The 14,481-nt window shown below is 40.7% G+C and overlaps 1 protein-coding gene across 10 annotated transcripts in view; it reads right to left on the bottom strand.

The window, feature by feature from the left end:
* The window catches only part of LDB2 (LIM domain binding 2), a 373,756-nt gene that overhangs the window by 235,562 nt on the left and 123,713 nt on the right, over window positions 1–14,481 (bottom strand). For all 10 annotated transcript variants that reach the window (XM_041753183.1, XM_041753186.1, XM_041753187.1 and 7 more), the window contains exon 2: window positions 918–1,020. In XM_041753183.1, coding sequence (XP_041609117.1) covers window positions 918–1,020 — 103 coding nt within the window. The remainder of the gene's footprint in view (window positions 1–917; window positions 1,021–14,481) is intronic.

Here is a 14,481-nt window from a genome sequence, read left to right as displayed (position 1 = left end):
AGCAACAAGCAGAGCTTTTAATCATGTTTATCATGAGCCCTATTATCTATCAATTGCCCAATGCTCTGGATTGACTTTTTCATACATACAGTGGCTGGTTCCATCATCATCTCCGTGTTTGTGACATTTAGGATGTTTTACCCTCTGACAGATCCTTTCATACGTGCAACGCTGATTTCTGAAAACACATCTCTTTCTGATCTAACCAGACATTAATTGCTTTTGTGCTGATGTTTCTCTGCCTCTTGGTCTTATAGCACAACTAGCAAATCTGATCTCTGACAAGTTGGCTGAACCTAATCAGGACAGATCAGCTGCTACCCAACGTGCCACAGGCAGTAATTTGAGGATCTTTACAGAGTTATCACTTGCCAGAAAGACAAGGAACTATAATTCTGTCAACACTAATCCAAAACTGTATGTTCAAAGCAGCGATGGCCCCCTCCACCCCGAAGAAAAGATAGCACTTGTCAAATAAATACCTGAGATAATTGATAAGAAGAAATTAGGAGGCTGTGGCTGATACAGTGACTGTGAGAATTTCTTTTTTTAAAGGAACCTTCAGAAGCAGAACATTGGGTGTTAAGTGTCAGCTGTCAAGGATAAAGGAGGGTCACAGGAAAGAGACAGATGCAAACCCCGCAATCCAGCTCCCACTTATCATTGGGTGACTTGGTTCATATTTGCCTCGCTCTCTAAACAGACAGGTGCCCAAACATTCTCAGCCTCGAAGGAAAGCTCTCACAGCCGACTCAGGCTGCCACCCGGTGACAATGCCTTGATCGAAAGCAAGAACCTCGTCAGGAGTGGAGGTGTTATTGTCAGGCTGTCAGCCCTGTGCTATTCTCCGAAGACCCCTGTGGTTTTCTTACAGGCGCAAAAAGAAGGAATATTAGAAAAATAAACTTCTTTCTTACTGTATCGCTTTGGTCCATCTTCCAAACAAAATGAAAGGGTTAATGTGGCATCGTCTTCAAAAAACTCGGTGGCAAATGCGTCCCACCAAAGGTTGTCACTATCCTGCAAAGAGACAGATAATTTATTTAACAGGCAAGTACAGAAAATACCTCAAAAGGGGAAAAGAAAAGGAAAAACAAAGACAAACCCCGTCACCACTTGCTTGTTATTTAGCATATATGTGTGTGGGTGTTCTAGAAGGCGGGTGGGCGAGCATGTGGTCACTCAAACTAATTGCCTCAAATGGGGACTGAATTCCAATTCAATAAATTCGTTAATGTAAACTGAATGAAAATTAATTCTCCAGGACATATTTGGGGAGACTCTGGAACACAGTGTGACATTTTTTTAACAACAGGGTTTACATTCAATGTAAAACACATTTCAACTTCTTTTTGGTCTCTTTTTCTCTTTGCTCTTTTAAGAATTTGATTTTACAAACAGAAACTGCCATATCGCAACTAGGTTAAGGAGAGTACATTTTTAAGACGATTAATGCAATAAGGGGTGTGTGTGATTGGTAGCCCTACCCTATGCAAATATCCTATGAGAAACACGTATTGCCACATGGGTATACAAAGATAGATAATACTTGGGGTACTCGTTGCACAAACACCCATCACACACATATAGATTGTTCTGGAGGATTGTTTTAAGATTATAGGTAATCTTGTTGCCTTGCTATTAACATGCTTATTAAAAATAGAACAGTTCAGCAGAATGCAAACTATCCATGTGAACTCTGTTTGTCTTGGGTTTAGCTCCTTTTGCTCATCCAGAAAACACTTTGAACCTGACCCAATTTAAGGCAGTTAAAATCACTCTTAATCATTGAGGGGGACAGGGGTTCCTACAAACAGTGAATAGGAAGGTTACACTGAGTGCCATATTCAAAATGGGGAATCATACCCGGCCTTGTGCTCTGCATCTTGCCCCCGGCACCCCCAAATTCTTAAGGACATCTTTTCCCAGAGAATTGCTGGTCAGTGTCAGACTTTGGGAGGAGATGTTCTGCAGCTGCCTGTCAGATGAGGGAAGGGCAGCTCCCCACTCAGGGGCCCCCACGGCCCTGGCCCTGGCTGAGATACTGCAAGCCTCTCTTCTTCCCGTTAAGCTGCTCTGCTTATGACAACATTAAGTTGTTGTCACTGGCAGGCGTCAGGAATGAGCCTTCAGTCCTGGCAAGAATAATTAAAGGACCACTGAAGATTGATGCTGTCTGTTCTCATTTCAGAAGAGCAACAGCTCAAGCAAATGAATTTTTTGGTCTCTCTTTTTTTTTTTTTTCCTGGCTTCCTCCCAATCACCACACCGAAAGCCAACACTTTTCTTGGTAAAACACAGTAAATATAAAAGCACCCAGGGGCGATTCATGGCTCCACATACAAACTATCTCCCCCTTTTTTTTTTCTCAAAAACAAATATTTATTGAGCACTTATTACGTGCAGGCCCTCAGAGCACACAGCTGGTTGAGAGGCTGGTCCCTACCCTCAAAGGGCTCAAACCCACTAGCAGGAGGCAGCCAAGTGAGCAACCAACAGGCAGCCTCCCTCCAGACCCAAGACCACAGCATGAAGCCTGGGTGTCATGGAAGCTGTCAGAGTTTCTAGAAAAATCAGTGGGCTTGGAAGTGGAAGAAGCAGCTGTGGAAAGAAACCCCAACTGAGAGCCTGGGTATCCTGGTTTATTTTATTTCAAATTGCTAGACAGATGGAAAAAGAATAATAGTTAACATTTATTGAGTGCTTACCACATGCCAAGCATTATTCTAAGTACTTGATGTGTATTTTTCCCTCTCACTCCTTACTACTTCCCTGTTTCTTGTTTGGTGCTGTTTTGGGGTGGTTTTGCTGTTTGGTTTGTTGGTTTTTTGTCCTTTCTCTCCTGTATAACTTTCTTTCTGAGGAGGGGCTCTGTTTTACTCTTTCTCTCCTGTATAACTTTCTTTCTGAGGAGGGGCTCTGTTTTACGTCTCCCAGGCTCCTAATGGTGTCGAGCCCATAGTATTACTCAACAGAAGTTGTTCAGTGAATGAATGAAGCCACTCACATTATGTATTATCCCTACTTTACAACTGCAGAAACCAAAGCACAGGTGGTAAAGGTAATTTGCCACAAATGTAAAGTACACTCAGCCAATAAATAGTGGAGCTGAGATTTCAACTCAGACCCCAGATTCTACCTGACTCATTTCACTGGCAGTCTTTGCAAAGGCAGAGGTTAAGAGTTGGAAAGAAAGGGGGACGCCTGGGTGGCTCAGTGGTTGAGCGTCTGCCTTCGGCTAGGGTCGTGATTCCACAGTTCCTGGATCAAGTCCCACATCAGGCTCCCTGCGTGGAGCCTGCTTCTCCCTCTGTCTCTATCTCTGTCTCTGCCTCTGTGTGTGTGTGTGTGTGTGTGTGTGTGTGTGTGTGTGTGTCTTTCATGAATAAATAAATAAAATCTTAAAAAAAAAAGACTTGGAAAGAAAGGAGAGTGGAAAGGGAGTATTTTGTCTCAGATTGGTTTCTTTGTCCAGCTCCTTGCTTCACGGTGCTGCCATGCTGCCAGGACTCACACCCAGGAGAATGCCACAGCATCCCATCTAGCACCATGCAGTAAGTACCATCAGTGATACGACATCAGTGGCAGAACTCACTCCCATGGGCAATCTTCAGACTCAGGCTTCATCCCAACACTGTCTCTTCCCAGCTATGTGAGCATGGACAATTTATTTTACCTCCTTGAGCCTGTATCCTGACTTGCAAGTTGAGGAAAATAATAAGAACACAACAGTAGTAATTTTCTTGCAGAGTACATGTGACAATAACAACAACAATAATAATTATCTCTCAGGATTGACGTGAGGATTAAATAAATGAGTGGGCCTTAAGTGCCCAACAGAATGCCCAGGACACAGTGAAGATCAATAAAATGCTCCTTTCCTGCCTCTACTTGCCATCTTTAACATCATTTGTAAGTGATAAAACATTGCATGCTGTAAAGAACCGCATCAAAAATGCACTTTGTAAAGCAGCCTGTTGATGAATCAAGCGTGTTTCTTCTCATCTCACTACTCATAATGCATTTACCTGGCAAAGGCACCTGCCTGCAACAAAATTAAAACTCAGAACAGAGATGTATCAACTCTCTTTTGCCCTGGTGACTACTCATAGGCCCCGTGACTAGATCAGATCCTGCACCTGCGTTTACCTGGAACCTAACTCTGGGTTTCTGGCATTCCCACTAGGAAATGGAGCAGTGAAAAGGAAAAGCCCAGGGAGAACCCAGGCTGAGGGAGGACTCGGGTTGAAGTGAGGTGTAACAATTGCCTAGGAACAGTGGCACGGGGTCCATTCCACCTAGACATGCAAGTGTTGGCGGGTGCTAAGAAAGACATAACGATCCAGGAAGGGGACATGCTCTTCAATTCAACCAACTGCAATGTAACAAGATGAGTCAGTGTCTCAGGAAGTGTTAGGACAGGTGCGATAAGAGAAGGTTACATTGGGTAACTATACACACACACAAAAGTCAATTGGCTTTGGTTAGAAGAACATTTCAAAAATGCAAATGAAACATGTAAATTATGCCAGATACAGAATAGTTACAAAATATATATATGGGGGGGGGGCTGATTGAATGAGTGAATGAATGAATGAATGAATGAATGAAATCCTTTAGTGTATACCATCACAGACCCAACTCGAGAAACTCACTCTACAAAGTTTTCAAGAGATCTTGATTGTTGGGGCACCTGGGTTGCTCAGTGGTTAGCATCTGCCTTTGGCTCAGATCATGATCCTGGGGTCCTAGAATCAAGTCCCACATCAGGCTCCCTAGAGGAAGCCTGCTTCTCCCTCTGCCTATGTCTCTGCCTCTTTCTGTGTCTCTCATGAATAAGTAAATAAAAATCTCAAGAAAAAAAAAAAAGATCTTGATTGTTGAGACCCTTCTTTGTCTCTTGACAGATATTTCCAGAATGGCATATAAAATTTTTGATAAATTTTTAAATTATAATTGACAACTGCCCCCAACACACAAATAGAAACTTTTCAATTTAGTCCTTATTTATAAGAGGACAGGTGTTTACATAAGAAAGGAAATAAAAGGAGTAGAGCTTTGACAAAAAAATTGCTAAATGTCAAGTATAGACCAATCTTGTTTTGACTGCGTGTGAGGGAAGCAGATTATGGAAGGAATGTTGTGGAGGCTGAGGGGGAGCTGGGGTAATAGTAGTACCATAGCCCAGTATGTTCTAAGGGCTTTACATGAGTTGTACCCTCTTATACTCACAGCTGTTCAAATTGCTACCAAGGGGCCGGGCAGGCAGCCTCATAGAGAATTAATATCTCTAACCTCTATGTCACATTGACTTCAACATGCAAGCCCTGCCTCTTAATAGCTGGAGGACCTTAGTCACATCACCTGACTTCTTTGCATCTATTTGCTCATGTGTAAAATGGGAATAATAATTTCAGTGCCCATTGAGGCTAAAAAGTAACCACTTAGCACATAATAAATATGTTCAATAAATAGCAGCTATTATTATTCATTATTGTTTCTTTTGACCCTAAAAGAGAGAATCCAAACTTCAGAAACATTCAACTACTCAGTAAAGATCACACAGCTAGAAAGTGGTCAATCTAAAGTTCACTTACAAGTCTGCCTGACTCCAGTCCGGTTCTTAAAATTGATTTTATCTTTTAGAGCAGTTTTAGGTTCATAGCAAAATTATGAGAAAGGACACAGATTTCTGTTCTATCCCCTGCCCCCACACACGCACAGCCTCCCACATTATCAATATCCTCCACTGGAGCAATATCTTTGTTTTGATTGATGAACCCACAAGTCCATGATTTTCTTCAAATAATTCTGCTTAAAAAGTGATTTTTCAACTTAGGTTGAAGATGAAGGTGGTTCACATGTGTAGAAGAAGTGGCCAGCATTGCCTAGAGGAAATTCTGCTAGAGCAGATCTCTGACTTGGATGTTTTCAGATTTTTGTCCCCTTTCCCTCAAATTCATATGCTTGCCCTGGAAATCAGCTTCTTCTTTATATACCCCTTCCTTCTATTCTGCTGCCTCCTATAGTTTCTGGGATCAGTTAGACAATTGGTGGAAGACATTTGCATAATAACAAGGCTAGGTGTCCAGGCTAGCTGAAATGCAGCTACAAAGGCTTCTATGGAACCAAGTAAGAAACCTCTGGCAGAAATCGGACAGTCTTGAGTGGTAGAAGCTCAGTTCTTAGCTCACAGCCGCTTCATGAGCTGTGGGCAATGATAACAAATCAGTCTCTCTGTCATTCAACTTCAGTCATCTAGAATGATATGAGCCTTGCAAAGGCCACAGGTGTTCTGCTTGGCCACATGTGAAGAAGAGCAAAGGACTGAGGGAATATAAGGAAAAATGACTGGTTAACATTCTGCAGTTGTATCTACAGGCTGTACTCTCACCTCTTGACTGTAAACATAGTGCCTCCATCTTTGGAGAAATGGAAGAACCACAAAATTCCCAGTTTTCCTTGCAAAGTGGACAACGTGGCCAAGCTCAGCAAGTTGACCAGTCGGAGGCTGCATGAGTAAAGTTTCCAAAGTGTTTTGAAGCAAGGATTACAAAGAGAAGCTCACCAAATCTGAAGTTTGAAGGGGATGAGGTGCATCTTAATCCCCTCAAATCAAACTTGGAGATTAGCCTAGAGGTGCCTTGAGACTGACAAGTAGGCCAAATTCAACGTTTTGGTACTTCCAAGTAAAGGTTATGGTAAATTACCTCAAAAACAAACCAAGGGCCCAACCAATCATATTGCTAGATGTATGGGATGGGTGTGCACATCAGTTTCTAGTAGTTATAATAGATAAGACATTTGCTATGTACATGGTAAAAGATACTGAGGGAAAAGCCATTCTTATCACACTAAAAAGGCACCAGACACAGCCAATTTTCCTGTGTGTAGCCAAAGGACCTCACACAACTTATCTTTATGAACCAAGGGTTCCTGGTTAACCATTGCCTGCCTCCCTATCTTTGCATATGTTGCTCTTTTGGCCTGCGATGCACAGCATAGGCCAAGCCCCAGTCTTTGCACTCCTTTTTCACTGTCTCCTATGCTGAGAAACCTTGAAAACTCTATCCCCATTAGCACATGAATCAAAGTATAATTGAATCACTGTCTTATAATCCTGTAGTAAACTGGGAAATACTTAAGGAAGGAAGGGATGAGACATTAGGTATGGCTCCATCCTCAGTAGAGCTCCCACCTATAGAGGACCCAATAAGGAACAGGAAAATGGAATGAGCAAATGGAAAGGCCATACCCACACAAACTCTCCAGCTAGGACCCTGGGAGTCGTGAGAGTCTAAACTCAGTGGCCAGGGAACCAGGATGGCGTTCAAGCTAAGTTGTCTCTTTCACTTTGTGTGAGCAGATGCACCACCCGTGCATGTGAGAAGTTCACATGGAGACAGAAATTTTCAAAATGATCTCATACCCACATCGCCACTCTATTGCGCCACCTTTGGGGTATTTTTCTTGTGCTTTTCAGCAAAATGTTGGTTAAATGAATACACTTTACTGACTGTAACTTAAGTAAGTGAGGTTTTACTTTATTAATTTTTTAAAATAGATAATAGAAGATAATGTGAAGACCCATGGGCCCGTTATCCAGAATTAACAATTATTAAAATGATATCTTATTTTCCTTTTTAAAAGGAATTAAAAATTATAAATAAAAATAAATGTCCTGGGTCCCCATATCCTGCTCTGTTTTCTTCTCCCCTCCCCCAGGCTCCCATAAGCAACTGTCTTGTGGAATTCATATGGCTCTCCCTACCCCATCTTTTATATTTATACACATGCATGACTCCATTCATATACAGTCTTATTTTATGTTTTTAATATTTTATTTAAATGATATTGTACATTATGTTTCTTTCCTTAAACTTGCCCTTTTTTTTTTTTTCATTCAACATTGCTTTTTGGAGACATATCTATTTTATATATTAGGGCCTCTTCTTCCCTGTATAAGCTACATGGCAGTGCACTGAATGAATGTAATGTATTTTATTTAAGCATTTTGCTACTAATGATCTTTAGATAGTTTCTAATTTTTTGCTATTACAATGATGAGATAAGTATCTTTATAGTGTCCCTTTGTGCACATGTGTAAGAAGTTCTTTGGGGCATTTATCTAATTTGCCCGTACCTAGGTATAGGGTATGTACTTGTCTATATTTTAACTCTTATATAAGGAGGTCTCTGTGCTTCCAAATTGAATACTTCTGGTTGGACTGATGCATGGGTAAAAATGAAACAAGGTGCATTTCTAAGCAATGTCTTTTTCCAAGCAGTATCCAATAAAAGGATCGACCTAATTACAAAACAAAGTCCAGCCTGCCAGGAGAAGGATGAGCATCTAAGAGTCCAAAGAAGACACAATAATGGAATAATAACAAACTATTAAATTAAAAAATGAAATTAAACAGTTTTCCTATTATTCTCTTAAAGCAGAGGGTATCTCCGGGGCTTCATTCACCAAAAGGAGGATTATTTCTTGATGCTGACACAAGAACGAAAGCCTAGGCTCTTCATGGTCCTTCAAAATAACTCATGAAACAGAATCAGCGTGGGAGGAGGTGGTGATCCCACTCTGTACACCCTGCCAGCCACAAGGCTCCTGATCAAGGCCATGCGTTTTCCAAACAAACAGATCCTTCCAATCCTTGCTATTGTTTGGTATCTGAACAGCACATATTTAGTGTTTAGTGAATATTAATAAGAAAGTGGATTCTTTTCCCAAAGCTGGAAAGTAACAATAGCAGAGAGCAGCCTCCAGGTAAATAAAGATGAAATTAACTCAACCTAAACACAGGCAGGGGGTGTGATGTCGACAATTCTCGTATATTTTAATTAGGCAAAAATGCCACAGAAGCTTCTCCACTCCAAATAAACTCCTGTATGCATTTCTGTGATTAAAATCCTTGGTCCTTTCGTCCATCTCACAGGTGAGTCCGAGTATCCCTGGCAGCCAAATCATATATCAGGATGAGAGATACACTCAGGTCAAAGAGCAGAAAAGAGGCTTAATTACATTTAAAAATCCACAAAAGCATTTTCTTTCCATCCCAGATTCTCTCCTCTTCCCATCTCTGTCCCTCTCCACCAAAAACAGGATCCTGGTGCTAGGGCTGCCCCCCGGCATCTGTAACTTAAGTACTGACAGGTTATGTGGGATTTTTGCCAGAGTAATTATTTTTCAATTCAACAATAATGAGAAATTACCATGGCAACCACTTGTCACGTGGCACACATACACCCCCTCTAAAGAATGAAACCATACATAAAGCATCTATTTCTTGAAAAAATGTGTTTTTTATGAAAATAAACTTAAACAGGTCAAAGTGGAGAGAGTGTGTGAAGGGGTCTGGAAACAGGAAGATGAGAAGAGCACTGCCTTTCTTTAGTATCTTGTGGTTCTAGAAAATAACATCTTACAACCCTGCCTCCTTGTACTCACACATGGACAGCACTCTATTAATTTGTATCTTACCAGTTGGGTCACTCCCATTTTGCACATGTCAGCTAACCTCCCTCAGAAGACGCTGAAGAAAAAATGAACGTGCTCAAGGACATGGGAAGAAGCACATTGGATCAGACTTGCTTTCCCAAAATTTCTTTGCCAATCACACTCCTATATTGAGACAGGAGACAATAAAAACCCCCAGCCTCATGCCTTTCCCTTCGTGGAAGCCCCCTTGTACTAAGGGAGTGCGGGTCACTTATTTTCTCTAACTACAAAAGCCTTTTCACTTCCTTAATCCCCAGTCACTTTTTCTTCCAACCAGAAAGCCTCGTATCAAACCGGGTTTATTCCAAATTAGCCACATTTAATAATCGTAGTCAACCATCACAGAGCACTTACTATGTGCCAGCCATCATTCCTAACGCTTTGAATAATACAAACTCGTGAAATTTCACAGAGATCCTATAGGATAAGTCCTTCTAAGAACCCCATTTCATAAATGTGAAGATCAAGGGACAGAGAAGTTCAGTATTTGCTTAAGATCACGTAGCAATCAAGCCGCAGGGAGTTCAAACACAAGGACCCTGGCTCTTGAGTTTGAGCTCTTATAACCACTCTATCATGATGTTCTTTCATCCAGAACAGTAATCTTCCAGATATCTATGGTCTTCTTACTTGTTTCAACATCCAATAGCCCTAAGTGCACCAAATGTTTGGGGTTCCCCCTCTTGAACATATAGCCCAAAGCACATCTGTGAAATTCTACATCAAGACACAGGAATAAAAGTAATATGGTAGCCTCAGTTGCTCTAACCAAACAGTAGTTGCAAGAGCATTTGATGGACACAGGCAGAGCATTCTAAATCCCCTCTTTTCATTTATCATGGGATTTTTTTTTTAATGCTCATGTCCCAGGGATTGCATTTTTCTTCTCTCCTTGTCATCTATGATTTTGCTCATTCTCGCTTAAATTGCATCTTATTTAACAATAAACATTAGCTATCATTTTAACAGAAATTTTAAACTGCATGGTATCAACTAGTAAATTATGTGTCTTGATAGAACATCTCAGGGTTCAACTCGCAATTCAAGGCTTCCCTTCAGAAAGTGCTCAATATATTTCACTCTTTAGTGTTCGTCAACACTGCCTTGGGAAAGTGCATTAAAACAGGCAGAAAGACAAGTCTTGGCATCTGGCAGATACGGTTCTTGAGCAAAAGATACATCAGTGCCTTTTCCCCCATACACCAGGAAAATTCATGTATTTCAATCTTCATTCTTGACCTAATAAACCATTAATTAATTGTGAGCATTCTGGAGAGAAATGTTATGTATGATAATCTAAAAATAATGACTAAGATGTATACATGTTTTATGCACCCAAAGCTGAGCTTTTTGCCACTGGACTTTTCATAACTATGATAAAAGAATAATTTTTTTTATTCCTGTAAGCTTTATGAGGGTAGGCTCTATATCCATACATTTGGCATATACAGCACAAAATAGCTAGCCAAAATGCAACAGCTAAGTATTTGGGTTTTTTATTATTATAATCATATAATTAACAAAATAAATATTTATTTAATGAAAACCAAGCATATTTTTGAAATTCTGAAGAAAAACAATAGTTGTATTTTCATTACGGTTGAACACTTCCACTCTCTTTTCTGTTCACATGCCTGGTACATAGCGGTATTACATATTTACTATATGAATCAATGAAAATGCTAAGAGTTCTGCAATGACTTATTTCCTAGACTTTACAGTATCATGATCAAACTGGTACAATTTATGTGAGGAAACTGATGCCTCAGGTGGTCACAGACCAAGTAAGAGGCAACCCTGGAATTTGATTCCTAATCATTTTGATCCCTGAACATTCAGTTCTATACACAGAGCTTCAGTGCCAATTCTGATCTGTATCATTCTGATAGTTCTCCTCTGGTGAAGGAGAACTAATGTTTTCTTCATAATTAAACTTCCTGTTTTCCACTCCAACATGGAGACATAGACTCTAACATATCAAAAATAATATATTAGGGACCCCATGCAAAATCCCTTTTGAAAATGACACAGCAAGGCATTATTCTAGAAGGAGGGGTCTTGGGGTGCCTGGGTGGCTCAGTCAGTTCAGTGTCTGCCTTTGGCTCAGGTTATGATCTAAGGGTCCTGGGATGGAGCCCCACCTTGGGTTCCCTGCTCAGTAAGAAGCCTATTTCACCCTCTCCCTCTGCCTCTGCCCCTCCTCCTGCTCATGCATAAAATCTTTAAATTAAAAAAAAAAAAAGCAGAGGTCTCATTGGTAGCCCTTCTGCAGCGGTAAGCACTGTAGCTCATATTACATCACAGCACCTGGGTGCCACGGGTCCTGAGATGCAACATGATGTGATAAGGCACCAAGTCGTATATCTTGAGAAAAGCTCATCATAAAATCAGGTACAAATTTTCTGTTCCAACATAAACACAGCAGGCAGGAAAACATTTCTGGAAACACTCGCAAGATGCAAAAGCTTGTTTTTGTGACCCACCCAATCGCACCAGAATCAAATGAAGGAACATTTCCTGGAGTCATCACTAAAAATTGGAAGAGACTGGGCCAGGACTGAGGCATCAGGGACCCACTTAGAAGAGAAAACATGAGGAAAACTTTTCCTTCTTTCTACTTGGGAAAATTTTTTTTAAAAGATTTTTGTTCACAAAGCTAAATACAAGAAAACGAGCATATTCAGAAGATAGTTTATCTTGACCATGATTGAAGGTTTCCATTCTCTTCTCTATTTACATATCTGTTTACTAGAGGACTTAGATTCTCTGTGCCACATCTCTCAGCATCTCCCTGGGACTCCGGAACTGTGGCACCAGCCGCCTCATTGACTGCCCCACCTATGAACCAGGGAGGTGTCAAGACAGAACATGGCTGAAGCCAGACCCACTCCCATTTCCACCCCATCCCAGGCTTCTTCTCTCCAGTCTTTTCCCTCCCAACAGAGTAATGCCAGTTTCCCAGTCCCCTAGGCCAAACTTACAGGACACATTCTTGATTCCTCTCTTCTTAACCCCACTCTTTTCCACTCTGTCAGCAACTACCATCAATCTACTTTCAACATTTAATGAAACCCATCCACCATCTTCTCTCTCTGCCATCACCCCTTGTCTGGGCCTCTAGTAACTCCAGCCTGGACAACATAACCGCTTCCCCATCCTTCTCTCCACCAGGACCCTGGTTCCCTGGAAGCATGTGCTCTGCAGAGAAGCCTGTGTGACCTTTAAACAATGCCTACCGGTTGCTTCACTCCCTGTTAGAGCCCTCCGGTGGTTTCTCATTGCTGCTCTCGCCAGGGCATACACTGCCCTCTGTGGTCAGGACTTGGTCCTCCTCTCTGGCTGCAGTTAACTTCACTGTCCACACAGATTGTAAATCCAGGCCCTTGCCACAAGGACCTTGTTTCTGCTGCAGGGCCATCCTCCACTCTGCCATGGAGCCCTTTGCATAAGCTATGCCACAAGCGATGAATGACTTTCCTCTACTTGGCCTGGCTTTCTCTCCCTTGTCATTCAGATCTCAGCTTCCCCATCACTTGTGACCATGCCATCTATAGGATCCAACTCACTATCACATCAGTCAATGCTTTTCCTCCAGGAAGTACTTATCACTAGACTGTTAAATTTGTTTATTGTCTTCCCACCACCTGGAAAAATTCACTGGGAGCATGGGATCCTGCTGCCTCCTTTAGGGTGGAACCAGGCACATAATGGGTGCTTAGTAAATGACGGAATAAATGAATATACAAAAAATGTGCTAAACAAACAAGAAAAAAGACAAGATAAATCTATTGAGGAGACCGCATTAATTGCTTCCACTGGGCAGCCATTCCCAGACTCAGACTTGTCATAGCCCAGTTGACTGCAACTACATAATGAGTACCAGGAACTTACCAGAATCTTTATGCACTTTAATTTTTTAAATAAATATATGCCATGAATTAAAAGCATTAAAAATATTTATGCCCTTTGACTCAGTAATTCTATTTCTGGGAATCCATCCAAAGGACATAATCCAAAAATATGTAAATGCTTTATACACAAAAATATTCACCATAAGAGCATTCATAACAGCATAAAAACTACAACAATGTGCTGCCCTACAAGAGAGGAATGATTCAAGAAGCGATGATAAGTCCACTAGAAAAAAAAGAGAAATCTTTAAAAATAACGTGTCCCCATGGTTTATAATGACACGAAGGCATTCTTATGTTATAATGTAAAAGGAAGAAAGCAAATAGAACACAGAGCAGGACAGCATGGTGGCCTGGAAAGCAGACAGAAACCAAATGTATGGTCAAAATGGCACAGGGGAAGATGGACTCTTTGATAAGCATGGTTGAAATTATTTGATAAACACGGCTTTTCACATGGAAAAAATAAATAAGTTTGATTCTACCTCACATAACCCAATATAAATCCCAGATGGATTAAATATATAAATGAAGAAGAAATTTTCAAGCTCTTTGAAAATAGGAGAATACCATGTGTGATCAGCAAGGGGAAACTTTTGTCAACAACATACTACAAGGACAAATCGTATAAGAAACAAGCCATCCATTTGAATATATCAACATATAAACATACCACATAACAAAAAACACCATAAACAATGCTACAGTCTAAGACAGGCTGAGAGAAAGTAACTAGAGTATATAATGAACTGTAAAAATAAAAAATCATGTTGAATCACTATACTGTACACCTGAAACTAATATTAAACCATACATTAAAAATAAATAAATAAATAAACCATACGTTAACCAACTGGCATTAAAATAAAAACTTTAAAAAATCAGAAATCAACCAAATGCAAAAGAGTAAAGGATGAGAAAGTATCATGCCCAGAAAATGGTCAATAAAGCCATGAAAAGATTTTCTATTTCATCTGTAATCAAGAAAAGGTAAAATAGCCATTGCACACCCAGGTCATTGTCAAAAAATTAAAAAAATTGAACACACATGGTGTGTTCCTTGCC

The sequence above is a fragment of the Vulpes lagopus genome, chromosome 4 (assembly GCF_018345385.1).
Source record: "Vulpes lagopus strain Blue_001 chromosome 4, ASM1834538v1, whole genome shotgun sequence".
Lineage (NCBI taxonomy): Eukaryota > Metazoa > Chordata > Mammalia > Carnivora > Canidae > Vulpes > Vulpes lagopus.
The sequence above is the reverse complement of the archived record's forward strand: the minus strand, read 5'-3'. Positions and strand labels throughout refer to the sequence as shown.